Below are 27,783 nucleotides of genomic sequence, written 5' to 3' on the forward strand. Positions count from 1 at the left end.
TCAACTCTATTCTGAAAGGCCTTCTCAGAATGCTTCCAACAATGGCGGAACCGCTAGGAGAAGTGTGTGGAGTCCCAAGGGGACTACTTTAAGGGGGATTCAGTTTCCAATGCTCCAATTATGCCAGTTTTTTTTCTTCCACCAAAGATTGGATACTTTTCTAACAAGCCTCATATTATGAGTGTCCTGGGAACTATGCAGTAAAGCAATCTGGCCTCGCTCAGCTAGCCATCGATTTTCGTCCTACTACTCTTGAGGAGGGAGGTAGATGAATTCCTCTCCCGACGCCATGAGAGCAATTGCAGAGCATATAATGCTCCTTGGCTTGGACCCCAAGTAAGCACCTTCCCTTCTTACATCACATTTGAAGCTGAACAATAATACTAATTCACAGAATTCTACATGAAAAATTCCATATGATTATAAGGCATGCGGCAGTGCAATGTTGAAGATTAATTTTGAATATCTATAGTTCTACAATGTGCACCTAAACCTAATAAGCATACGGGATTTTTTTGTTCTACCAAATGTGGCAGCCATGGCCAGGAACTTAACTAACATCCTCGAACTTAGCAGTCCAATACCTCAGCCACTGAGCTACCAGGGTGGATTACATTTAAAGCTTTGCTATGATCTTGAGACATGTCATGACAGACATCATGCACATCCTACCTTCAAGCGCACTCCCTGGTGCTTCAGGTGACAGTGGTCCAGCTAAGCTGCCAGTAGCAGAGCACTCACAATCACTTGCACCACTGCTGCCAACTGCAAGTTCCTGGTGCTCCTCAGCGGATGCCATACTACTTCCACTTGCTCAAGGGCACTGAAACCCTACGGTGGCCTCACTATCCTCTTCAACCTTGCTGTTATTTGGCATCCAAGCAAATAGCCCGAGTGTTTGATCTGTGCCTCCAGGTGCTTCACGCCTTTACTGGGGCTGCAAGAATAATCATACACGTGAGCTTTCTTTTGCGTGACACACTCCATTGCTATACTTGAATACAAGCCAAGAAGAAAAGGCCCTCAACAGACCCCCCCCCCTTTAACGAATGGCACCGCCATGTCATCGTGACCTCATGGCAGACAGCCTTCATGCCATGCTCACATAAGGAATCACGAAGCAGTGTGTCAAAGCATGTCACAAAGTGGCCATGACACTATTGGCTGGATGGGAGTTCATTGACAGCGAAAAGACGCTTTCTTCTTTACCTGTACCTGAGTGTAGCAAAAAGTGTCAGACACACTACGCTACCTATGCCAGTTTCAAGTGATCAAAAATTAACATAATAATAATAATATAATAATAATAATAATAATAATAATAATAATAATAAATTTCTAATGTTTTACATGCCAAAACCACAATATGATTATAACAAAACCTTAATAAAAACCAGGAGACAATGAATCCAAGAAAAGCATAAAAGTTATTATAGTCTTTTAAGCTACACTGTAGTAAAGACACTACAATGCTACACTACAGTTGAAAAGAGTTCAAATAAAAGTACCCTATCCTATCTTTGGCTTCAGTATTGGTATTCATCAAGGTATGGTTGTCAATAGTATTCAAGGAAATATCAGATTTTTTTGCGATTTGCTAAGCATTCCTTATTAACATGCCTAGTTCATTTTTTTGTATATACAATTGTATTGTCCTCTCTGTTATAGCCCTGCATGAGGGTTAAAGTACAAATAAATTACTTTTTTTTAAAATGAGCTCTTGAAAATTCCCTCCTTTACATGATTATGAGGCATGCTGTAGTGTAGTTGGAGCTCAAATTTTGACCACCTAGGGTTGCACCTAAATGTAAGCACACGGGCCTCTAGCATACTGCCGCCATTGAAACGCAACTGCTGCCTCCTGGGATCATAACCCACAACATTCAGGTCAGCAGTCAAGCACCGTAACCACTGTACTACCATGGCAGCTCTGTATGTGATCAAACAAGCTTAATTAGATGCCCACAAGCTTCATTTGCATTCACTGCATGAGACAGAGACTGTAGATAAACACTCTGGACAAATAGGTTCAAATTTACAATAAAAAAAACAAGCACTTCGGCCAACGTTAACATTTACAAAGGCAAAAGCACAGCTATGATTCAATACAAAGCTAAAAACCTAACATCCCTCAGTATCTAAACATACGACTGCAGGTAGTAGCTACTAGATTTGCCTCCTACATAGGCATAAAATTGCAGATAAGCCTTTTCTACGGGTCTTTATGACCTCACACAGGTGTCATACATACACAATCTCAGATCAATGAAACCTCACTGTTCATTGTGTGTGTGCACACCTCTTAAATATATTTATACCCCTGTCACACGGGCACCCGTGAACACCGTTTAACTCCCTCGCCCTTACAACAAAGGAGATGGGGTCTGTGTCACACGGCCACCCTTACGCAAACGAAGGTAAACAGAGCATTTCGCAAAGGGTGTTCCACGATCTCCCTTTGCAGCGGAACGAGGTACTCTCGTCCCCAGTATCTGAAGGTAAGAAAAAATTTCGAGCGCCAAACTGCCACAGTGAGTACAATAATACCTTTTGGCATTAAACTTTATTTTTGTTTCAGTACTCATTCATAACGTGTTTGTTTACATATCTGTATACGCTTGCCGGAGTGCAGCTATTCTCCACACCGATGCCCTCCACACCGTGCCTCGCCAGTCGGGCCGGGCACCACCATTCAAAAATATTTCGTCCGTGCGTGTGGTTGTTGTCGTCGCCATGTTTGTCTGGCAGCGCTGCATTATCATCACCTGCTTCGATGGCTGCAGGAATGGGTAATGGGACCCGACCTAATTCAAGGGCAACTTTGAAGTGCCCCCACGATAGCAGAAAACACAGTAACTTTAATACACGGGCTACAAAAACAACTATTCGTCGAGAACGGTGCAATGTAAACAAACGTACCATTGTGCACAAGGTGGCCATCGTCGCTGCCATCATCGCTCCATTTAGCAAATGCGTTTTCATTTGAAATAATTTTAATTTTATGTTCGCTTCGGACCTACTCAATATTGAGTTTTTGTAAAAACGGCATAACGAAGATTCACAAAAAAGCATCTAGACATGAAATTAGGATACTTCTGCGAAAACCCAACAGCGCTGGCTGAGCCCCCTCATGGCAACTATGGCAACCTTGCCATTGCCGTGTGACACTCCTACAACTCAATCTTCGTCGAACTCCCTAGGAGAGATCTACGTTGACGGAGTTAAACAGAGTTCAGTGGTGGCCATGTGACAGGGGTATTAGTTTTTAAAATATATGTGTTTACATTTTCATGATCTCATGTGTAGGACAGGTTATTTCGACCAAATAAACTGACTGGTGTTTTCTTTTTTTTAATCGTATAGAATGCTACATAGGACTTGCAACTTTACAATCAGAAAGCTACAACTTATGCATTACCTTCAAGAATGCTTCGTAGTGGGTTGACAGTATATGGTTAGAGACCTACCCAATGGCAAAATATAATTACATAGTCTTCCCTATTGAGAGCCACTGCTTATGACTTGTATCTCACAACTCATTTAAGTATTTTAAAAATATCATGACTGCCTAACTTCAACTCCCTCATGGCTGAGGTAATCATATTAAACAATTTTGAAGGTAAATATTGATACATAACAGCCGCTAAACGCGGCTGCATGAAAGAGGAAGACGAAGTGAGCTTTTGTTTGATGCTGGACTGCCGCCATCTTGCTTGTCGAGTTCTGTGCGTTGTAAAGAGATTATTAAAAAAGTTACTCGTAACATTATTGGTGGAGGTAGACGACCCCCGTACCTCGATGGAGACGCGCAGTGGTCGCATCATCGGCGACCCTTCGACTGCTGGTACTTCCTCTACGCCGCCCTGGGGAGACGCGGGCGCTTCGCGAAGTGATCGGACGCGACGCTCATCGGCTCCGTCGATTTTCGGCTGGAACCGTGCTCTCTTCAATGAGGCTGCTCTAAAACTTGTGTGACTGCATCTGCCAAGTCAGCAAGATTCTGGAGACACCGATCTTATCCAGGTACGCCAAATTTTCGGCCACTTCGAGCAACTTTGCATCACAACGTAGCGAACGAGCTAAGCCTCACGGCGGCGGCTCCGCCGCTGCTGGATGCGGAGACGCCGCTCGGTCAACTCTTCAACATGGCGCTGCCTGAACAACGTGGCTACGACCCTACGACTCTGTCGTGGTCGTATATCCCGACAAATCCATCAGACGACGGCCCATCCACCATTTCGGCGGAGCAAGCTGACATTTTTCAACTCGTCGAGGGTCGGCGTCGCCGCCGAAGAAACGCGGAAGGAGCGTCTGCACTGAAAACTCCTCTCAACAATTCAGCCACTGGAGACGCTCGCGCTCCATCTTCTAAAGCTCCACAAAAGACTTCACCAGTCTCCAAGTGGACGCCGAAACCAACGGTCAGGATGAATCCTGGCGACTACGTGATCGTGCTCAAGCCACGCATCACAGTAGCCCTCAAGGCAGCGTTTCAACAAGGTGAGCTCGGCGCTGCCATTTCCCAACTCATCGGAAGGCAGCACATGAATGAAATCACCATTTCTCCCAATTGGGAGCAAAACATCATCATCTGTGGCACGCAGAATAACGAGGTGGTTCAGAAACTGCTGTCGGACTTTCAAATCAACACCAGCAAAGGACCGCTGCCGCTTCGCGGTCACCTCAAGCTCACCGGGGATGTGTGTCGCGGCGTGATTTCTGTGCACAACCTCGAAACCAGTGCGTCTCTGAAACATAGTGTGCAGTGGCGTGGCGGTGAACTAGTCTATGCGCGCAAGCTGGCGAACTCCAACGTAGCTGTGTTGACTTTCGCGGGAAGGAACGTTCCGCGTTTCGTCCACTATAACGCAGAACTGACTCCCGTCAGGGAGTACAAGAAGACAGTGCCAGCGTGCTACCGCTGTGGTGCACTGGGGCACCGGGCGGATATCTGTCCCAACCCGGTCACCGAAAGATGCAGCCTTTGTGGCCAAAACGTGGGCGCTGGTCCTGAGGGGATGGCCCCCCACGAATGCAACCCAACGTGCATAGTTTGCGGGGGTCCGCACCTCACCAGCTCCCGCGAATGCACTGAAAAATTCATCAGGCTTCAGCAACCAGGGTCCAGGACATCGGGGACCCCAACAAAACCAAAGCGCCGGTCAACTGGCAAAGCGCCAATTCCTGGCAAAGCAGCAACGGCAACGCTACCACCTGGCGCGGCGGAATCTCCAGCTTTCGGCGCTCCATCTGGCAACGCTGCACGCAACCAACCCAAGGTGGGCAGTTGGGTGGAGGTCGCCTCCTCTCCCTCCTCTCTCTCCTCTCCACCTTCTTCTGCCACAAGCACTACCGAAACACAAAAACTCAGGCATGAGCTCGCCCTTTTGCAATCTCAGAATGAAAAACTAGCCAGCGAACTTGACTCGCTCAGAACCAATCTCACTACTAAGCCCTCGTTGAGCGACGAAGAGGAAAATATAACAGACAGGGAGATTCCTACTACTGTAGAGAGTCGCGTCGCGGCCCTGGAGACCCAGGTGAATGCAATAGAAACACAATTGGCCGACCTCCCCAAAATTATCCACGACACCATCGCGCGTCATATGGAGACTGTCATCGCACAGGTGACACAAACAGTAACTCACATTATCCAAAAGTGGATACAAGACAATCTACGCGTCCTCAAGCGCGTAGGGCCAATTAGGGACGTTAATCGCCCCTCAAAATTTAACAGAGTGACTCCAGATGAGTCGGACTTTTCTGAAGACTCCAGTACGTCGGCACAGGGTGCTAGTGAACTGAGCAATCTTAACAACACAACCCCACCCTCTATCTCCGAACATGGCCTCCAACCCTAGGTCGCGAGCCAGAGCAACTCAGCCGTTGTTACTAACACAGTGGAACTGCAGAGGTCTCAAGAACCACAAGAAGCGGGCTCATTTCCGCCTCTATCTTGAGACCTTTGAGTTCCTCGTTGCCGTGGTTGCCCTTCAGGAACCCGGCACGGACGTCAAACTCACAAATTACACTACATTTCAACACAACCCGGAGACATGTATACTTGTTCACAAGCAATATACTGCCCAGGAAGTCACACTCCCCACAACACCGCCTTTCCCATACACGATGGTGTCGGTGCTGCCTATAAGGCGATCTGACCCACCTGTTCATATTTTAAACATTTACTGTCCCCCAAAGCTTAAGAACGTCACGTTCAGCGCAACTTTCACACAAGCTATGCAGGTGGCAGGACGGGACCCCCTCCTGATCGTCGGCGACTTCAATGCCCCAAGCAGGTTATGGGGTTACCCACGAGAGGACACGCGTGGAAGGAAGCTTGCGGAACTTCTTTCTACACTTGGACTCACCCTCCACACTGATCCCGCCAGCCCAACACGTGTAGGCAACTCTGTTCAACGAGATACTTGCCCAGACCTCACAATTACACGCAACATACGCCATGCCGACTGGCTGAACACACAGGACACTCTCGGTAGTGATCATTGTGTATTAAACACAACCGTGTACATGCGTCCCTTAAAACGCCCACTTACACAAGCTCGTATCCCAGACTGGACAACTTTCCGCACCACTCTACCTATTGTAGACCCTCTCCAGTCGGGATACGACACCTGGTCTAAATCACTGACGTCTACACTGAAACAACACGAACAGCTGATACAGCTCACGGAAACTCAAACGGACGTGGACAACCACCTCCTCCATCTTTGGCAGGCCCGCCGCAGCCTCACCAAACGATGGAAAAAACAGAAACATAACAGACGCCTCAAGAAACGCATCCTAGAACTCACGGAGCAAGCTGCGGAATATGCTGCTCAGCTAGCCGACACTAACTGGGTGGACAGGTGCAACACGGCTGCACGCCAGATGTCTGGTCGCAACACGTGGCGCCTGTTTCGCGCTCTCATCGATCCAACACAAACACGCACGGAAACTCAACGTCACTTACATAAGGTCATGCACAACTTTACAGGAACGATAACACAGCTGGCAAACACGCTCAGGGACCGATACCTGTGCACCACCAAGGACCCCCGGACGGCCGCATACTCCTACGCAGGCAAAAAGAACACGCAGTTGGACACCCCGTTCCAGCTCCACGACCTCCAGGCGGCCTTACGCAAGATGAAGCGTGGCACTGCACCAGGGCGTGACCAGGTTACGGTCAAACTGTTGGCCAATCTTCCCGACGCAGCCTACGCCACGCTCCTCAAGTACATCAATAGCATTTGGGACGGAGAAACTCCTCTCCCTCTTGAATGGAAATCAGCTCTCGTGACCTTCATCCCGAAGGCAGGTAAACCTATTGACGTGGAGAACCTTCGCCCCATCTCCCTCACGTCTTGTGTCGGCAAGCTGATGGAAACGATGGTGCGCGACAGACTCTCCGAGTTTCTAGAAACACAGCACACTTTTGCGGACACCATGTTTGGATTCCGCCCTCAGAAGTCAGCCCAGGATATACTTCTACAGCTCCACCATGACATATTAGATCCTGTTGAATGCCCCCACAATGACAAGGTAGTCCTGGCCTTGGATCTTAAAGGGGCATTCGACAACGTGAAGCATGAGGTAATCCTTGACCACCTCAGTCAGACCAACTGTGGTTATAAAACATTCAATTATGTTAGACAGTTTCTTACAGACCGTCAAGCCTACATACGCATACAAGATGAGGAACATGGGCCTTACGTCATCGGCTCGAGGGGAACTCCTCAAGGCGCGGTCCTCTCTCCCCTCCTATTTAATATAGCCATGCTTCATCTTCTCCCCAAATTGGCTTCTTTACCAGGGATACATCACGCTCTTTACGCGGATGATATCACGATCTGGGCCACGCAAGGTAACCTGGGTCACATGGAGTCATGCCTGCAAGCAGCAGCGACTGTAGTCGACGACTACGCAACCTACTGCGGACTCCAGTGTGCCCCGGCTAAGTCAGAATTTGTGCACGTACGTCCCTCCCCTCAGGACACAACTCAGCTCCATATCAGTCTTCCCTCGGGACCGATCCGTGAGGCCAAGGAGATCCGCGTCCTTGGCCTCTTCATACACCACCAACGCAAGGCCGACACCACAATAGCCAAACTTCGCACGGTGAGAGACCAGGTGGGCCGTATGGTCCGCCGGGTCTCCAACAAGCGGGGCGGATTACGAAGCAGGGATGCAATGCGGCTTGCCCATGCTTTCGTAACGAGTAGAATACTCTACTCGACTCCCTACTTGCACCTACGCAAACACGAGGATGATCAACTCGAGGTCATCCACCGTAAAGTTATCAAGCGGGCTCTCGACCTCCCTATCACCACGTCCAACCAGAGACTTCTGGCCCTAGGCGTGGTGAATACCTACCGGGAACTTCAAGAAGCCCACCTAGTTAACCAATACACGCGCCTTGCACAGACCCATTCCGGTCGCCGCCTCTTGGACCGAATACACATCAAACACGATTACTATATTGAGGAAAGGGTGAGAGTGCCAGAACCTTGGAGACGCGCCCTCCGGGTCCGACCTCTTCCACGCAACATGTCCAACGAAAACCACAGTGGTCGCCGCCAGGCGCGCGCGGAAGCGTTGCAGCGACACTTTGGTCAAGAGGAACACGTGTGCTACGTGGACGTTGCCGGCCCGCACCATGGGGAGTGGTATACTGCCGCAGTCATACACAACGCAAACACCGTAAACGGGCTCACTTTCAAAGCCTACAGCGCAACACACGCGGAGGAGATTGCCATCGCTCTGGCTCTCACCTATCCCTCTTCTAAACATATCATCACCGACTCACGAGGGGCTTGTCGGAACTATCAGCTAGGGTGGGCTTCACCGCTTGCTCAGCGCATACTGGAACCTAGCTGCCGATACGTTAATCCAACTCCGCGAAATCTGGTTTGGGCACCCGGTCACCAAGGACTCAGGGGTAACGAACAGGCCGATCAGGCCGCCCGCGCACTCTCTTCCCGGGCTATCTCCCTGTCTTTGGAAGCCTACTCGCAATCAGACAATTCGGCCCTTTCATTCAAAGATATTACCAATTACTACAAGGAGGAGCACCGGCGCTATCCAGACCCTTGTAAGGGACTGCATCGCGCTGACGAGCGCCTCCTTTTAAAACTGTTTACCAATACTGTACTGTGCCCGGCGGTGCTAAAACATTTCAATTCATCCTTTCATGGCACGTGCCAGTTCTGTGGTGAGGTGGCTGACACCTTTCACATCGTCTGGGCGTGCCAGTCTAATCCATCTATCCCCCCCAACCCCAATCCCACGAGAGAGGACTGGGAGGCGGCCCTGCTCAGCTGTCAAGACCTGAAGGCCCAAGAGGCTCTGGTTCAACGGGCGCGGGCGGCGTTGCTTGCCAATGGAGCCCCGGAATAGGGGTTCCACCTAGTTCTGTGAGGGTAGGAGGCCAATAAGGCCCCAACCCAATCACCTCTCTGTAACCATTTAATGGTTATTAAATGTTTTCACAACAACGCCGCCCTCATCAGTGCAAGCCACCACCTATGTCACACTCTCGCACCTCCAGAATCCCAGCACTTTCTCCGGTGATGATACGATCGATCTTGACACTTGGCTGAACCCGTACGAGCGCGTCAGTGCTACTCACCGCTGGGATTCCATGCTCATGCTCGCCAACGTGCTTTGCTACATGGACGGCACTCCCCAAACATGGTTTGAAAGTCATGAAGCCGACATAACGAGCCGAGATCTCTTCAAAGAAAAGATCCGCGACCTGTTTGGCGATTTATCTGGTCGTCCGCTTGCTGCGAAGAAGGCTCTTGCCACACGGGCTCAGTTGTCTACCGAATCATATGTCTCCTACATTCTTGACGTCTTGGCCCTTTGTTCCAAGGCCGACCAGCGCATGTCGGAAGACGAAAAGATTAACCACGTCTTGAAAGGCATTGCCGACGATGCTTTCAACCTGCTGGTTTTTAACAACGTCTCGAGTATCGACACCATCCTTAAAGAATGCAGACGTCTCGAACAAGCTAAAGCCCGCCGTGTAGCGCAAAGCATGGTGCGCCTTTCGAACACAGCGGCTACTTCGTGTGACAACTCCTTCCACCAGGCTCCTCGATGTGACAACCTCACACGCATCATTCGTCGAGAGGTCAAGGCAGCACAACCGGTAGCCAAGCCATTACCGACGCCTACACCTTCCTCGATCACGATCTCTTTGATACAAGCCGTCGTTCGTCGAGAGCTATCAAATGTCGGCCTACATCCTGTTCCTACTGTATACTCTGCTGAGCCTTTTTATCGTACCCCTTCTGCACCTCGCATACAACGCAATCCGCCCGAATGGCGTACTCTTGATGACAGGCCCATATCGACGCCTACACCTTCCTCGATCACGATCTCTTTGATACAAGCCGTCGTTCGTCGAGAGCTATCAAATGTCGGCCTACATCCTGTTCCTACTGTATACTCTGCTGAGCCTTTTTATCGTACCCCTTCTGCACCTCGCATACAACGCAATCCGCCCGAATGGCGTACTCTTGATGACAGGCCCATATGTTCTAACTGTCGACGCGTTGGTCATATCGCTCGTCACTGCCGCAGCCGCTGGGCTCCACCGTCCCATTATGCACCTCAGTATCACACCACTTCTGCTCGCCAGTCGTCCCCATCACTTTCTCCATCAACGCCGACCCTATTTTCCGCTCCTAGAGCACCTCTGAGCATACCTCCCTACGACCGGTCACCTTCCCCTGCTCGTCGTCAGTCCCGGTCACCCCCACAGTGCCGTGCTGCCTCCCCGACCTATTCGCAGCATCTCCGACCGGAAAACTAGGCCGTGCAGCTTCTGGAGGTGGAGTGGCGTTGACGACCTTCGTAAGAAATCCTCGATTAACGTTAACAATGAACCGGAACCTTTTGGATGTTACTGTCGACAATGTTCGTGTCAGTGCATTGATAGATACTGGCGTGCATGTGTCCATTATGAGTGCTAACCTTCGCTGCCGACTTAAAAAAGTTGTCGCGCCCGCCCTCAACCGAGCTGTACGAGTCGCCAATGGAGGAACTGCCGCAATCCTTGGCATGTGCTCTGCGCGAATTTCTATTGGGGAGAGAAGCACTGTCGTTCTTTTCGCCGTTATCAAACATTGCCCTGAAGACCTCTTCTTGGTATAGATTTTCTAGCCACGCACTCTGCCCTCAGACTGTTCAGCTGGCTCTCTCCATCTCGATTTACCTCTCTTTTCCGACCCGACCACTCCACCGCAAATCAGCCTCTGCTGCATTGATTTCACGCGCCTACCGCCTAACTCTGTCACACATGTCAACTTAATAAAGTGGAATGCTGGGCCAGTTGGTAAAACACAATGTGGAAATATATGAGCGCACAAGGTTTCTAATAAAAGTTCAGTTGTAATTGAGCGTCTTTCCTATCCAGTGCTTTTCCTGCTACCTTGTGCGCTCATATATTTCCACATCATGTCAACTTATCCTCTACACTGCCAGTACCTGACGGTGATTACATGGTGACCCCGATTCCTGCCGTGATGTTTTCGCATGGGGTTGCTGTGCCGCATATGATTCTGACAATCACGAGAACCGCACCTTCCTTCCACTGGTCAACTTTTCACTCACCACCCAAGTTCTAATACAGGGTACCTCCCTGGCCAAAATTACCACTCTCCAAGACGACCATGTCAAGCCCTTAAGAGTGGACGATTGCTGCAGCTCAGTCGGTGGTTCCACTCCATCACATTCTTGAGGCGCGGACATCGAGCGAATGGTGTCATTGGACCTCACGTCTGAGCAAGCTGCAGCGCTTTCCCACGTTCTTGAGGGCTATCATAGCATTTTCCACTTTGCCAGCAACTCTTTAAGCCAAGCGACCATCCTCACCCACCGCATCAATACTGGCCATGCGAATCCCATTCACCGACGCCCCTACCGTGTTTCTGCGTCGGAGCGAGCAAAAATACAATAGGAAGTCTGTAAAATGCTTGCGAAAAACATTATCGAGCCTTCATGCAACCCCTGGGCTTCTCCAGTCGTTCTTGTTAAAAAGAAGGATGGAACATGGCACTTTTGTGTCGATTACCGTCACATCAACAAAATTGCAAAAAAAAAAAAAACGTTTATCCTTTGCCTCGCATCGACGACGCCCTCGACTGCCTGTATGGTGCTACTTATTTTTCAACTATTGACCTTCGGTCAGGCTACTGGCAAATAGCCGTCTATGAGATGGACCGCGAGAAGACTGCATTCATCACTCCTGATGGTCTTTATCAGTTTAATGATGATGATGTGTGGCGCTTTATGGCGCAAGGGCCAATTGATGGCCAAAGAGCGCCATTTCAATGAGTATAGAGATGTGGACAATGATATGTTGCGTGGCTGTATAGGGGCCTTAAAATTCCTCACGATAATGCGGGTAAAAACATAAGTATTAAAAACATGACAGTGACGTGATATGCATAGTGAAAAGGGTGACAAAGGTTTTGATAATACAAACGTGTAAAAATATTTAGCACTAGCACAAGTGTCTCATCAGCGCCCTTGTGTACAAGGGCTGCGAGGCAAGTGCTTTCTTGTGTAGCCACCGCAGCAAAAACCTCTCTGCAGAGGTCGCGCTACGCAGTGCCTGGGTATATGACATGATAAAAGTGAACATCTCTTAAGAAAGCTAGCAACGATTCATGAGTGAACAGTGCTTTCCTACCGACGAACATTGCAGGGTTTAAAGGTATATGTTGTCGGTAGGGTAATGGAAAGTGTTGTTTTCTTAGAGTGTCTAGTTGTTTGCACTGGATTAAAATGTGAAGAACTGTTGGTGCTTCACCACATCTGTCACACAATGGTGGATCGCCACCAGACAAAAGATGTGAGTGTGTCGTGTATGTGTGTCCTATCCTGAGCCTCGTTAGTGTTACCTCTGTGTGACGTGATTTTGATACTGGCGGCCAATGGCCAAGGTGTGGCTTAATAACATGTAGTTTGTTTTGTGTGTGTCGATCCCACTTGCTCTGCCAGTAGTCCCTGAGCGTTCGTTTGAGAGACGGCTTAAGATCAAAGGGCGGGATCGATATGAGTGTAGTGGAACTGATTTCGTGGACGGATGCAGCAAGCTGATCCGCCATCACGTTGCCTTGGATCTCACGGTGCCCTGGCACCCAGCACACTACAACATGTTGTTTGAGTGTGTAGAGTGTGCATAAAATAGAGTAAAAAGAGATGAGGACAGGTTTTTTTGTTTTTTAAGATTGTGCAGAGCCGTAACCACACTGAGGGAGTCCGTATAAATTACTGCTTTTTGTATTTGTGATTGCTTGATGTGTTTAGCCACCACAAGTATTGCGTAAGCTTCTGCTGTGAAGATACTTGTGCCTGGATGTAGAGGGCCAGCATCCGAAAAGAATGGGCCGACAGCAGCGCAGGACACAGAGGAGTTAGACTTGGAGGCATCTGTAAAGAACTCAGGACAAGTGTATTTGTGTTGAAGTCCCAGGAAGTAGTTTCAGATATGGGCAATAAGTGAATGTTTTGTAGCTTCTAGGAAAGACACATCGCAGTCTATAATCTGCCACTGCCACGGTGGCGGGCATACTGCAGGAGCCATTAAACTGTGTTCAAGTGACACTCCAGTTTCCTCAGCTACGCCCTTCAGGCGAACTAAGGGCTGCCTCATCGAAGGCCTGTTTTGAAACAGAATAGAGCTCGACAAATCATTAATAGTGGAGTAGGAGGGGTGCTTCTTGTCTGCTTTCACCTTAAGGAAATAAACAAAGGACATGTAAGTTCTCTGCAGATGAAGCGACCACTCATTTGACTCAACATAAAGGCTTTCCACGGGGCTGGTGCGAAAAGCACTTGTAGAAAGGTGGATGCCCAAATGGTGCACGGGATTCAGCATCTTCAAAGCACTTTGAGTCGCAGACTGATAGACAACGGCCCCATAATCCAAGCGTGTGTGAATGAGGCTCCTATACAAATTCATGAGACATTGCCTGTCGCTACCCCACGTAGTACGTGACAACACTTTCAGAACACTCATGGCTTTTATACATTCTGTTTTTAGATACTTAATTTGCGGTATGAAGGTCAGCTTGTAGTCCAGAATTAGGCCTAAGAATTTATGCTCGGCATTAACAGATAGACGTTGACCATTCAATTGAATGTCAGGTTCTGAGTGCATACCTCTCTTTCGGGAGAACAAGACACATGTGCTTTTTTGTGGGTTCAGTCGGAATCCATTTTCTTCTGCCCATTTAGAGACCTTGTTCAAAGCTAGCTGAACCTGCCGTTCACACATTGCCAGGTTGCATGACTTAAAGCCAAGCTGGACATCATCGACATATATACAATAGAACATATTGCGGGGGATGGACAGGTGCAAGGAATTCATTTTGATAATAAAAAGTGTACAACTAAGTACACCGCCTTGCGGTACTCCCGTTTCTTGAACAAATACTTGGGAGAGAACACTTCCCACACGCACACGGAATGTCCGATGGGACAAGTAACTCTCGATTATGGAAAGCATTCTACCGCGCACACCCAGGTGAGACAAGTCTCTTAATATGCCAAAACGCCATGTTGTGTCGTAAGCCTTCTCGATATCGAGAAACACAGAAAGAAAGTATTGTTTGTGGACGAAAGCATCTCGGATCTGTGCCTCGATACGCACCAGATGGGCGGTGGTGGATCTACCCTCTCGAAACCCACATTGGTATTGGTCAAGCAGATTGTGTTTTTCAAGGAAATATAAAAGTCGGCGGTTTATCATTTTTTCAAAAAGTTTACAAAGGCAGCTGGTTAGTGCAATTGGCCTATAACTTGAAACTGAGGAAGGGTCTTTGCCCTGTTTCAAAATAGGGATAACAATGGCCTCTTTCCAGGAAGTAGGTATGGTGCCAGAAAGCCAGATAGCATTGTATAGGGAGAGTAAAGTTTTTTGCGTTTCAAGCGGCAGGTTTTTCAACATTTCATACATGACATGGTCGTTGCCTGGGGCAGAATTACTGAAGGAGTTTAGTGATGTTTGTAGCTCAGCTAAGTTGAAAGGTTGGTTGTATGCCTCGTAGTTTGTACACTTGTATTCCAGTTTCTGTTTTTCTATTTTTGCTTTATATCTTTGAAAAGCTTCAGTATAATGTGAGGGGCTAGAGACCTGCTCGAAGTGTGCACCGAGGAAGTTCGCCTGATCTTCCAGGCTGTCACCCTGTGTGTTTACGAGTGGGAGTGAATGCACTTGTCTTCCTGCTACTCTACCAACCATGTTCCAGACTTTAGCTTCTTGGGTATATGAATTTATCCCCAATAAAAACTTGTGCCAGCTTTCTCTTCTGGCATGCCGACGCGTTCTCCTGGCCTGAGACTTCATTTTCTTAAAAGTGGCAAGATTTTCGGCTGTCGGTGAGTTCCGAAGCAACCTCCATGCTTTGTTTTGCTGCCTGCGTGCATTTCGGCACTCTGAGTTCCACCATGGCACACGTCGTTTTCCAGGGTGTCCATTCGTTTGTGGTATGCTTTTTGTTGCTGCATTAATCAGAGACGCTGTAAAGTAGTCGACAGCCGCATCAATGTCTAAAGTGCATATGTCGCGCCAATTTATATGTGTGGTGGTATAAAACTGTTCCCGATTTGCTTTGCTTACTAGCCATTTTGGAACCTGGGGCGGGCATTCAGTTGATGTAGGTGTGCTCAAAACTACGGGAAAATGGTCACTTCCGTAGGGATTAGTGATGACTTTCAAGTGAAGTAGAGGCACAAGCGATGGAGATACTATACTCAGGTCTATTGAGGAATAGGTATTGTTAGCGAGGTTATAATAGGTTGGTTCTTTCCGATTCAGGAGGCACGCGCTTGAGGAGAGAAGAAACTGTTCAATCAGTCGACCTCGGGCGTCACAACGAGAGTCGCCCCATAGCCTGTTATGTGCATTAAAGTCCCCTAGAACAAGATAGGGTTCGGGAAGTTCATCCATCAAAGACTGGAATTTATGTTTGTGTAATTGAGTATGTGGAGGTATGTATATAGAGCAAACGGTGACGAGTCTGCCTAGAAACACCACTCGAACAGCCACTGCCTCAAGAGACGTTTGGAGTTTCAAGTGTTTACATGCTAAACCTTGCTTAACTATAACAGCTACACCTCCAGATGATGCCACGGCATCATCGCGGTCCTTTCGGAAAATAATGTAACTGCGTAGAAAGTTGGTGTGTTTAGATTTTAAGTGTGTTTCCTGTACGCACAGCACTTTTGGTGAGTGAATGTGTAAAAGTTCTTGGACATCGTCGAGGTTTGTGAGAAGGCCTGTGACATTCCATTGTATAATCTGTGTTTCCATATTTGATGGAAAGTGGTGCTGTGTGTACGGAAATGAAGTGGCTGTTCAAGTGGGAAGTTTTAACTTAAGTAGCAGGGTCGTTGTCGGGCTCTGTTATTGGTTTCTTGGTTCTTTTAGCGCGCTCTATGGAGCCACGCCGCGTTTCCGGCACCTGAGGTACCGTGTTTGTGTCCATTGCCTCATGTGAAGCACTGGACGCCCACGTACGCGAGCTGCTGTTGCGTATTTGCGACCTCGCCTGGTGAGACGTGGTCGGTCGACCCGACGACCCTGGAGTCGCCTGAGTCTTTGGCTTGGTAGGTGGAGCAGGCTTGGCTGCTTCCACCACGGGGGCGGCCACCACACCTGATGGCTCACTTTGCGTGGGCCTAGGTAGTGGCGGAGGGTGATGCGACGCTGCCCCCTGACGCGCCGCATCAGCGTAAGTTGTGCCGTGAAAAGCCGAACACCTTCGGCGTGCTTCCTTGAAGGAGATATTTTCGCGAATCTTCAGTGTAATAATGTCTTTTTCTTTTTTCCACTGAGGACAAGAACGTGAATATGATGCGTGGTCTCTGTCACAGTTTACACAATGTAGGGTTTCATTACATTTGTCAGAGATGTGGCCTTGGGCACCGCATTTGGCACAAGCAGGTCGACCACGACAGCTCTGAGAGCCATGGCCGAACCTTTGACACTGGTAACATCGGCGGGGGTTTGGTATGTAGGGTCTGATCAGTGTCTTTGTATAGCCAGTTTCTATTGTTTGTGGTAGTTCACTGGTGGCAAAGGTCAGTACCAAGTGTTTCGTGGGGGTTTCCTGATTGTTCCTTCGGATGAAGATTCGGTTCACATTGGTCACATTCCGTTCTTTCCAGCCCTCGAGGAGTTCAGCCTCTGTCAGGTAAAGGAGGTCTGTGTCAGAGACAACTCCACGTGCAGAGTTCATGGATCGATGAGGTGTTACGCTAATAGGAATGTCGCCGAATGTTGCAAGGTTCTTTAGTTTGTCAAATTGTGTTTTGTCACGGAGTTCTAAAAGAAGGTTGCCACTAGCCATTTTTGTAACTTTGTAGCCATCACCTAATGTGGCTGTCAGGGACCGCGATACTATAAACGGGGACACTGTTCTGGCTGTTTTGTTGGGCTTCTCACTGTGTACAACATGATAACGAGGGAATACTTCTTTAGGTCGGCTGAAAAAGGAAAATTCTCCGGTGCGTACGCGCTTTGAAGCGGCACGATCATTGAGGAGTGGAAAGCTTCTCTGCATGATAGAGGAATGTTTTTCAGTAACGATGGCAGCCACCCACCACGGAGCCCAACGAGGGGACGCTACAAGGTTCATGAAACGCGAAACATGCAGACGCCAGCCGTACACCGCTATGATAACCTAATGCGCGTTGGCCAAGGTTGGCTAGTTGCACAAGGTTAACCCAAGCCGCCCATGAAAATGGGGAAGTAACAGAAGAAATTAGAAGACAGGATAGATTTAAACAGGAGAAAAGACGAAGGTGTGGGGGAGAGAGATAGGAAAAGGCGACTGCCGATTTCCCCTGGGTGGGTCAGCCCAGGGGTGCCGTCTACGTGAAGCCAGGGCCAAAGGGGTGTGTTGCCTCTGCCAGGGGGCCTTAACGGTACAATCACCCAGCGTTGGCTCAACCCCCAGGATCCCCTTTTTCCCGGACATGGCAAAGCCACGCACAGCTAGGCATGGGAGGGAGTAGAAACTCCCCCGTTAGCTCGGGTCCGTGGTGTCGCTACACACCAAACGCCTACGTGCGCAGGCGCCCCTGCGGGGTCTTTATCAGTTTAAGGTGATGCCCTTTGGTCTCTGCAATGCGCCAGCCACATTTGAAAGAATGATGGACTCATTGCTCCAAGGGTTGAAACGGTCCACCTGCTTGTGTTACCTTGACGATGTTATTGTCTTTTCGCCTCCATTCGACTCACATCTCGATCGTTTGTCAGCTATTCTGGACGTTTTCCGTCGAGCCGGACTCCAGCTTAACGCCTCTAAGTGCCACTTCGCTCGTCGTCACATTTCCGTGCTCGGTCACCTTGTCGATGCCCAAGGCGTGCGTCCAGATCCAGAGAAAATTTGCACAGTCACAAACTTTCCCCTTCCGAGGACCACAAAGGATGTCTGCAGTTTTGTGGGGTTGTGCTCCTATTTCAGACACTTTGTTAAGGACTTTGCAACCATTGCACGCCCTCTTGAAGAAAGACGCCTCGTTTATCTGGGGCCATGACCAAGCATCATCGTTTTCCCAACTTACGACCCTGCTTACAACACCACCAATTTTGGCTCACTTTGATCCATCAGCCCCAATCGAGGTTCACACGGACGCCCGTGGACACGGCATCGGAGCTGTGCTATTGCAGCATTAACGGGGACACGACCGTGTTATAGCCTACACAAGTCGACTGCCATCTCCAGCCGAGCGCAACTATCCCATCACAGAGTGCGAGTGCCTCGCCCTTGTATGGGCAGTCGCCAAGTTTCATCCATACCTGTACGGGCGCTCATTCCGTGTTGTCACGGATCATCACGCGCTCTGCTGGCTAGCCTCCTTGAAGGACACCACGGGACGTCTCGCTCGTTGGGCCCTACGCCTTCAAGAATACACATTCTCTGCAATGCGTAAAACGGGGCGATGACATCAGGATGCGGACTGTATCCCGCTACCCAGTGGACGAAGCAACAGATAATGACACTATCGCAGACGTTTTCTCTGTGTCGCAACTGCTGAACATTGACGAAGAGCAACGTCGGGATGCTTCTTTACGAGCCATCATTGAAAAACTGGAGTCGACTCGCGACCCGTCCTTACGAACGTTTTTGGTGAAAGACTCGATCCTATACCGCCATAACCTTGATTCCTAAGCATCAAATTTACTTCCTGTCATCCAAGTGCACCTGCATTCCACTGTCCTGCATTAACTTCATGACGCTCACATGACGGGCCATTTGGGCGTTTCTCACACATACGATCGAGTATGACGTCGGTTTTTCGGCCTGGACTTGCCCGCTCTGTTCGACGCTATGTCGTCGCTTGTGAGCCCTGCCAGCATCGCAAATCGCCGTCTACCCTCCCAGCCGGCTACTTTCAGCCGATCGACGTTCCCACTGAACCTTTCTTTCGAGTTGGTCTCGACCTTTTGGGCCCTTGTCCACTCTCCACAGCTGGAAATAAATGGATTGCTGTTGCCACAGACTACAGGACGCGGTACACAATCACACGGGCACTCCCGACCAGTAGCGCTACCGACGTTGCGGACTTTCTTCTGTACGACATAATATTAGTGCACGACATAATATTAGTGCACGGTGCTCCCCGCCAACTTTTTCTCACCGACCGTGGCCACACGTTCTTATCAGCTGTCATTCACAAAATCCTGAGGTCTTGCCATACCAAGCACAAATTTACTACTTCGTACCATCCCCAGTCAAATGGCCTCACGGAGTGCCTCAACAGGACCCTAACCGATATGCTTGCCAAATAATACGTTGCACCAGACCACCAGGATTGGGACATTCATTTGCCGTATGTGACGTTCGCCTACAATTCATCCCGTCTCAACACTGCCGGCTATTCGCCCTTCTATCTCCTATATGGCCGGGACCCAACTCTACCCTTAGACACTTTGCTATCTGCGGCCACTGAATATGCAGGGGAAGCCATTGCCCGCGCCAACCACGCGCGCCAAGTCGCCCGTAATCGTCTACAGGCTTCACAGGCGCACCAACGACAGCTCTACAATTCTCACCATAGGGACGTGCACTTTCCCCCGGGTTCTCTCGTGCTCCTCTGGTCACCCACTCGGCGTGTGGGACTGTCTGAGAAACTGTTGTCACTCTACATTGGACCATTCCGTGTCGTTTGCCAAGTGACAGACGTCACGTACGAGATCGTGCCAACCGATCCAATAAAGTCGTCATCAGCCCCGAGCGACACCGTTCACGAGGCTTGGCCAAAGCCCTATTACCCCCTTCGACATCATATGTTTAGATTTAGCGTCGGGACGGTGCTTCTACTGCCGGGGGTTATGACACATAACAGCCGCTAAACGTGGCTGCATGAAAGAGGAGGACGAAGTGAGTTTTTGTTTGATGCTGGACTGGCGCCATCTTGCTCGTCGAGTTCTGTGCGTTGTAAATAGATTATTAAAGAAGTTACTCGTAACAATATACGAATAACTCTAGCCACTTTGAGCTTACTATAGTTATGATATAAATAAAATTATAAACCACTCCTACATTTCTGCACCCATTCAGTCTCTTCCTCGGGGGAGAATGTCTGGTCGACTCTGAAGCAAGCGACTTTTCTTATTGGTCGCCCTGCTCTCTCCATTGTTTTCCTTCCATCCTTCCTTGTTACCACATTTTCTCCATTGTTTCTGGATTCAATAGAGAAAACAATGCAGCAACAAGAATGATGGGAAGAACGACGGTGGAGAAGGAGAGGGGGAACTACCAAGAAAAGTTGCTAGCTTCGGAACCTGCTTGACACTCACCCCCAGAAGAAGGGAATCAAAAGGTAGGCCCTGTTATCATTAACTTAATATTTTTAAAAAGTAGAGAGTTCGTGGCTGGAGAGCATGTAGCATTTATATAAAATATTTTAGTCTGATCAAAACAAAATCTTACAATATTTTAGGCCAAAGGAAGGTGATGTTTACCAAATTTTTCTAACAAATCGGGCAAGAGAAAGAATTCACGGTCGAATTTACAGCACACTTCAACAAACTGCCATCAAGTGTTTTTTTGTATTCATGCCAAACAAGCTCATAAGGGCTGTAGATCACTGACCCAATAATTTTGTAGCTTTCTTGACACTGCAGTAACAACCACTTGTCTAGTGCATATCCTATCATTTTTATTTACCGTTGTTACTGAATAATTTTTCCCTTTGTTACACTTGGTGAAAACTTTTCTTGACATTGCAGCGAAGGTTACAGAAGCAGGGCTTTCATGTTTTCATGTTGTTCAGCAGCAGCAAGTGGTACAGCAGCTTGTCGCTGATTTCAGTTTTGCTTGCTTACATTGTTCATGTGTCAAACAAAATTGTAAACGAAAAAATGCTATTGGAACACACATTTTAATGGTTCAGTGTGCATTTTGTGTATGTATATATATATATATAGACACGCCCCGCCGCGGTGGTCTAGTGGCTAAGGTACTCGGCTGCTGACCCGCAGGTCGCGGGTTCGATTCCCGGCTGCGGCGGCTGCATTTCCGATGGAGGCGGAAATGTTGTAGGCCCGTGTGCTCAGATTTGGGCGCACGTTAAAGAACCCCAGGTGGTCGAAATTTCCGGAGCCCTCCACTACGGCGTCTCTCATAATCATATAGTGGTTTTGGGACGTTAAACCCCACAAATCAATCAATATATATATAGACACACACACACACACACACGCAGCATGTCCCAGGTAACTTTAGCCAGAGTTTAAAAATGTGCCAGCACACGCGATTACGATGCAGCCAAATGCATGTTGCTCACCTTTTCCTGGAGTTAGACTATTTCTGGTGTTCTCAAATATTGTTTAATTAGATATGTTTAACTAACTTTTCAAGAAACGAAGTTAGATGAAAAGTGTCGATGAGAAAGTTGTACATCAGTTTGCAACACGTCCGATTAGACAGTCTTGAACATTATATCTGTTGGGTATTAGTGTTTTTCTGCTAATTACAAATGCTCGCGAAATACAAAAAATACCACGTGACAAACCCACTCGTGGGCCAGTTCGCATGATTCTAGTGCTCCCTAGCGTTCCATATACCCTAACATTCCAGCATTTGCCCCATTGTGCTGTCTCGGCAGGGCCACAACGATGGTGGTGGTTCTACGATGAACACATTTTGAAATCGGCCACAAAAACGATAACCGCTGTGCCTGCTTATCGCTGGAGGGAAGCATGTCGTTCGTACGCGGAACGTTAGGGAGCACTAGAACTATCGTGCGCACTGACGCACGAGCGGGTTCGTCACGTGGTATTTTTTTGTATTTAGTGGGCATTTGTAATTAGCAGAAAAACCCTAATACTTAACAGATATAATGTTCAAAACTATCTATCAGGGCGTTTTACAAACCGATCTACAACTTTCTCATTGAAAATTTTCATCCATCTTCGTTCCTTCACAAGTTAGTCAACTAAATAGATGTAATCAAACAAGATTTGAGAACACAAAAAATAGCCTGACTAATTCCAGGCAACGGTGAGCAACATGCATTCGGTCACGTCACAATTGTGTGTTCCGGCATACTTTTAAACTCTGACCAAATTACGTGGGAGACCTTGTGTGTGTGTGTGTGTGCGTGTGCGCGTGTGTGTGTGTGTGTGTGTGTGTGTGTGTGTACATATATATATATATATATATATATATATATATATGGGAAAGAAGTGTATACCTAAGGGCTCGTTTTTCTGTGTTTTGACACAATATTAATGAGATCTAACAGACAATAATGCCAAGGAATGTATAGGGGAAGTTATTAGACTCAATTGTATTGTAAATGTGAAGAAAGAAAAGTGGGTGAAAAGATAACTTGCCGTGAGCAGGAACCGAACCTGCGACCTTCGAATAGTGCTATTGGTAGGTGTAACCTTAAGAGACAAGAGAGCAGAGTGGATTAGGGAACAAACGGGGGTTAAGGATATCATAGTTGAAATCAAGAAGACGAAATGAACATGGGCCAGGCATGTAGCGCGTAGAAAGGATAACCGCTGGTCATTAAGGGTAACTAACTGGATTCCCAGAGAAGGCAAACGGGTTAGGGGGAGACAGAAAGTTCGGTGGGCAGATGAGATTAAGAAGTTCGCGGGTATAAATTGGCAGCAGGAAGCACAGGACCTGGTTAACTGGCGGAACATGGGAGAGGCCTTTGTCCTGCAGTGGACGTAGTTAGGCTGATGATGATGATACAATAATTAGCATACGACAAAGAGCAGCAGATACACAAAAGCATAATGCTTACTTCAGGATGCAAAACACAAGGCAAAGCACAGGGGGCAAAGTAACCATAACATATGAACTTAAGCAGCAGCTAATGGCAACTATATTCTGCGTGGCAACTAACTAGCCAAAGTTTAAATAGTATTCTAAAACTTATTTCAGTTAACTACTGCCTTGACATGTGATAAGATGAAATTTCATCAAATGAGTGCACAGCTGCTCTTCTTGTGCAAGTACCTTTCATGAGATATAATGATAAAATGTCTCATTCTTTATACAACACGTTGGAACACAATGGACATATTCATTTATCACAGCTTACAATGAGAAATGAGGCAAACAGCACTAAATGAGGTTTACATTACTAGAAGACAATTAAATTTGTCCAATTATCTCGAGCAGACTTTGAAGCTTATGTATCACACCTTTAGTATTAAATGCTAACAACACATTGGTCTTTGTATGACACGTAGAAGAGAAACTACACTGGATGACACTCATCCTTTGTTCTTCTGACTGCATCTTTATTTCACAGCAGTATGCTTAAAAAGCCTTCATTATAGACTACTAACCAGCCCTAAGTTCAGCTCTTTAAAAACTTGCAATATTCAAGTAAAAAAATTACAAGCAGCAAGAACATAAGGAAGAGAAGAAACTGGACAAGAGCTGCTTGTAATTTATCTCTTTACAGCATTTTTGCAGCTAGGAATTTTTTTTCTTTCAGAAGCATATACCAATTCACCCAAATTTTGCTACTTTGAATACCTGTTGGCATTCAACTATTAAATATTACTGGAATATCAGAAAAAAAGCAAAAGATCAGGTTGTACTTACAAATAACCAAACAGGCCCTGGCACACTGAAGAGGCAATGGGTCTTTCTGGGTGCATGTGGGGAATAGAACCCCTTTGTTGGATGCTGAAATACAGGCATCCATCATATCAATTCCATTTTAGCACTACTGATCATACAACTGTATAAATAAGCCATATACACACATTACCCCACATGGATGCTACAAAATCAATTCTCTCCTAAAGTTTAATGAATTCCCTGGAGAAATGCCTTGGAAAGGTAAATGAATCCTGTAGGTATGGCAAGGTAAATGGATCCCCTAGTTTCCAGCTTTGACTCTCAATGATCATTCTGAATTTCATTAAATTATGCATGTTCAGTGTTTTTTTGCCCTTAGTATAATTTGTCCACTGCAGCCTTTCTTAATATTTTTCTTTAGTTTTGTTTTTTAATATTTTGAGAACCAAACCTCAGAATGGGATGCAAAATTGAACATAACTTTTCTCATGATCATGAAACTTTGGTAATTTTATGTGATAATTCCTTCAGTCTCCAGATAGAAGAATAGGCTCTTAAATTTACCTCACAAGGAAAACACTAATGCCTTCCCTTGTCACATTGTAGTCATACTGCAGATCATTTTGAACAGTTTCTCATAACTTTAATGTCAAATCCCCTTCAGAAATGACCTATATATGAGATATGAGGCCTTCTTTCAAATGACAATGTTAGCTGAAACTTTGTCCCCCCCATCTCTCTTGAACTATCTTCATTATTCCAGCCGATGTGGGACTAAGTTCCGTAGCTACAGCCCAATAGCTAAGATGAGTTTGAGAACCCTGATGGGGACACAGGGGACACAAGGATAGGAGATTCACAGTTCTCATTAGCATTGTGTCTTACAAAGAACAAGCGTTTGAATTCCTTTTGGTACTATAAAAATTTCTAATTAATCTTTTTTTCCCTAATTAGAACTCATGTTTTCAGGCTTAGCAGGTTCAGACAATTTGAAATATATTTCAGCGTAATGTGAGAAAATTTCAGCATGATCAGTCAGACAGGTTTCCAGAAAAAGTAAATCAAGATTTGAAAATTTTCAAAAAAGTGATGTTCAGAGAAACACAATTCCAAGTTTAAAAACATGAGCAAAATATTTTAACAAGAGCCAATAACTATGCCTACATGCACTTCAAAAGCATCCCTGGTGGGAAAACTTATCACAACCTATGAAAATAACAGAATATGACTTCAAAAGCATCCCTGGTGGGAAAACTTATCAAACTTATCACAACGTATGAAGATAACAGAAATTGAATATACAGTTAAACCCCTCTACAAAAGGCTTGCTCCGGACAGCAATTCTTGTCTTTTAAGAGATATCTTTCTTAAGCCCGATTCTATGTATGCATTTTTCTTATCAACCCGTTTTACTGTAGGCACACTGGTGTCTCCTATAGGGTCATTCCATGCCGAATCATCCAGCGTTTTTTTTGACCATCACGAATGCCAAATCATCCAGCGTGTTTCTTACCATCACAAATACGACTGAAAAACTTTTAACATGTTTCTCGAAGTTCCAAACTCGCCCTGCTCGGTCATTTCCGTTGCCAAAAAGTTTCCTCCCAATTAATGAGTCTTGCAGTTTTGTGCCGACTGAGCTAGAGGGCATCAAACAACTATTTTTTTTCAAAATACGTTTTTGGAATGCACTCGATAAAATGGTAATTGTGGCAACCTAATGAAGTGATCCAACTGTAAAAATAATGACTTCTGTATATCAATTCTTCTAGAGATTTTCTTTACAAGCAATAATTAATAATATTACCGAATTTGGTTTTTTTTTTTTTTTTTTTTTTTTTTCAGATAGCAAGCTCGAAGGACACAATATATGTGCTGGCGGCCTGTTTGACATGCTACAAAATACGAGGTCTGCGAGAAAACTATCCGACCTTTGGTGGGAAAAAAAAAATTGGCATAATTGAGCGTTGGAAACAATCCTCCTCAAAGTAGTCCCCTAGGGACTAGCGGCACTGCCATTGTTGGAAGCATTCTGAGAAGGCCTCTTTCAGAATAGAGTTTAGCTCAGCTGTCGTTGCAGCCATTCTGTTTTCCCTTGTCTAAAATCGCTCTCCTTTCAATGTCCTCTTGAGTTTGAAAAACAGCCAGAAGTCGCAGGAGGCCCCATCAGGAGGTGTAAGGAGCCTGTTGAACTGTAGGAGTCTTTCGCCAAAAAAGTCTGAACCAAGTGTGAGGAATGTACAGGAGCATTGTCGTGATGGATGCGCCAGTTTCCTGTTGACCACAAATGAGGTCTCTTGCGCCGCACAGCATCACGAAGGCAACGGACCACAGCCCTGTAGTATTTTCTGGTGATTGTTTGACCCTGCGGTGCGCTCTCGTGGTATACCACATCGCGGGAGTCAAAGAAAGCACTCAGCATCCCTTTGACGTTGCTGCGCACTTGGCAGGCCTTCTTTCATCTTAATGACGTGGAATGCTTCCACTGTGACGACTGAGATTTGGTTTCCGGTTTGAACTTGTACACCCAAGACACCAGTGATAATTGAGTTTACCGAGGTTAGGGTCACTGCTTGTGAAATCCAGCATGTCCTGCGAGACTTCAACACCAAGTTGCTTTTGCTCCTTCGTGAGCAGTTTTGGCACAAATTTCGCCGCAACTTTCTTCATCGCCAAATCTTCAGTCATAATGAAATGTGCAGAGAAAATGCCGATGCCCACCTTTTCCGCACATTTCCGGATAGTCAGATGACGGTCCCACATCATCACAGCATTCCCTTCGGCAATGACCTGGTCAATTCAGCATGTTAATGATGGATAGGAGTGTGACTGGCTCTCCATCGACGTGCGGCCGTCTTTAAACCGGTTGTACCACTCCTTAATCTGTGTGAGGCTCATAGCGTCGTAACCAAAAGCCACCTCGATTTTTCGAATGGTTTCCAGTTGGTTGTCGCCCAGTTTCTGGCAAAATTTGATGCCTTAGCGCTGCTCCAGTCGCTCCGTCATTTTCCTTGCAATGAAAAACCGACGAGACCACAGCGCACTAGCTCACTCAAACACTGCATCCCAGCTACTGACGCTATGGCAAGCGGGGAAAAATTCATGCATGCGGACAAAGGTTCAAGGTCGGCAGATGCAAGCGCGCTTGTTCCAAATTCATCAGGTTTTTGCAAAAAAAAAAAAATAAGGTCAGATACTTTTCTAACAGACCTCGTAAAAATAATTTAGCCACTAAAGTTATAGCAGATAGTTTGACACAAAAATGTGGATTTCACTTTTTTTAGGAATAGCGCTGTATCTAGCACCAAAAAACTTGCCTTGGTGGTAGGGCTAAAAATGTGCAAGCTATCTCGTTTGAAAGCTCCATGTATTAGTTAAAAATAGATGAAGTTACTAGAAGGTATTTCTTAAACTTGAGAAATGTTAATTTTGTGAAATGATGTATCTTCACTAGCTTTTCGTCTAGGTAACTCAAGCAGAATGACATACTCGCAAAGAGAATCTTTAGACCAAGGCCACTGACCAAGGCCACAGCAAACTTCGTGCTTGCACCAAAGCAATCAAAATGGGAAGGGGGTTACCATCTTCACTTTATTGCCAACAGAAGTGCACTACAAATTCATATGGCCAGTGTGTGGCGACTAATAGCGTAGCAAAAAAATCACAGCATATCCATGGAGTGAATGATGAGTGGGGCGAA

The 27,783-nt window shown here is 46.9% G+C and overlaps 1 protein-coding gene across 15 annotated transcripts in view; it reads right to left on the reverse strand.

The window, feature by feature from the left end:
• The window catches only part of LOC119177004 (uncharacterized), a 282,220-nt gene that overhangs the window by 224,506 nt on the left and 29,931 nt on the right, over positions 1–27,783 (reverse strand). For 8 of the 15 annotated variants that reach the window (XM_037428340.2, XM_075877941.1, XM_037428345.2 and 5 more), the window contains exons 2-3: positions 24,105–24,188; positions 673–937 (exon numbers count right to left, since the gene is read on the reverse strand). In XM_037428340.2, the coding sequence (XP_037284237.2) occupies positions 673–799 (127 nt within the window). In that variant the 5' untranslated portion in view covers positions 800–937; positions 24,105–24,188. Of the gene's footprint in view, positions 1–672; positions 938–22,867; positions 22,922–24,104; positions 24,189–27,783 lie in introns of all 15 variants that reach the window. The other 7 variants (XM_075877938.1, XM_075877936.1, XM_075877939.1 and 4 more) reach the window with 2 other exon arrangements.

The sequence above is a fragment of the Rhipicephalus microplus genome, chromosome X (assembly GCF_043290135.1).
Source record: "Rhipicephalus microplus isolate Deutch F79 chromosome X, USDA_Rmic, whole genome shotgun sequence".
In the NCBI taxonomy this organism is placed as follows: domain Eukaryota; kingdom Metazoa; phylum Arthropoda; class Arachnida; order Ixodida; family Ixodidae; genus Rhipicephalus; species Rhipicephalus microplus.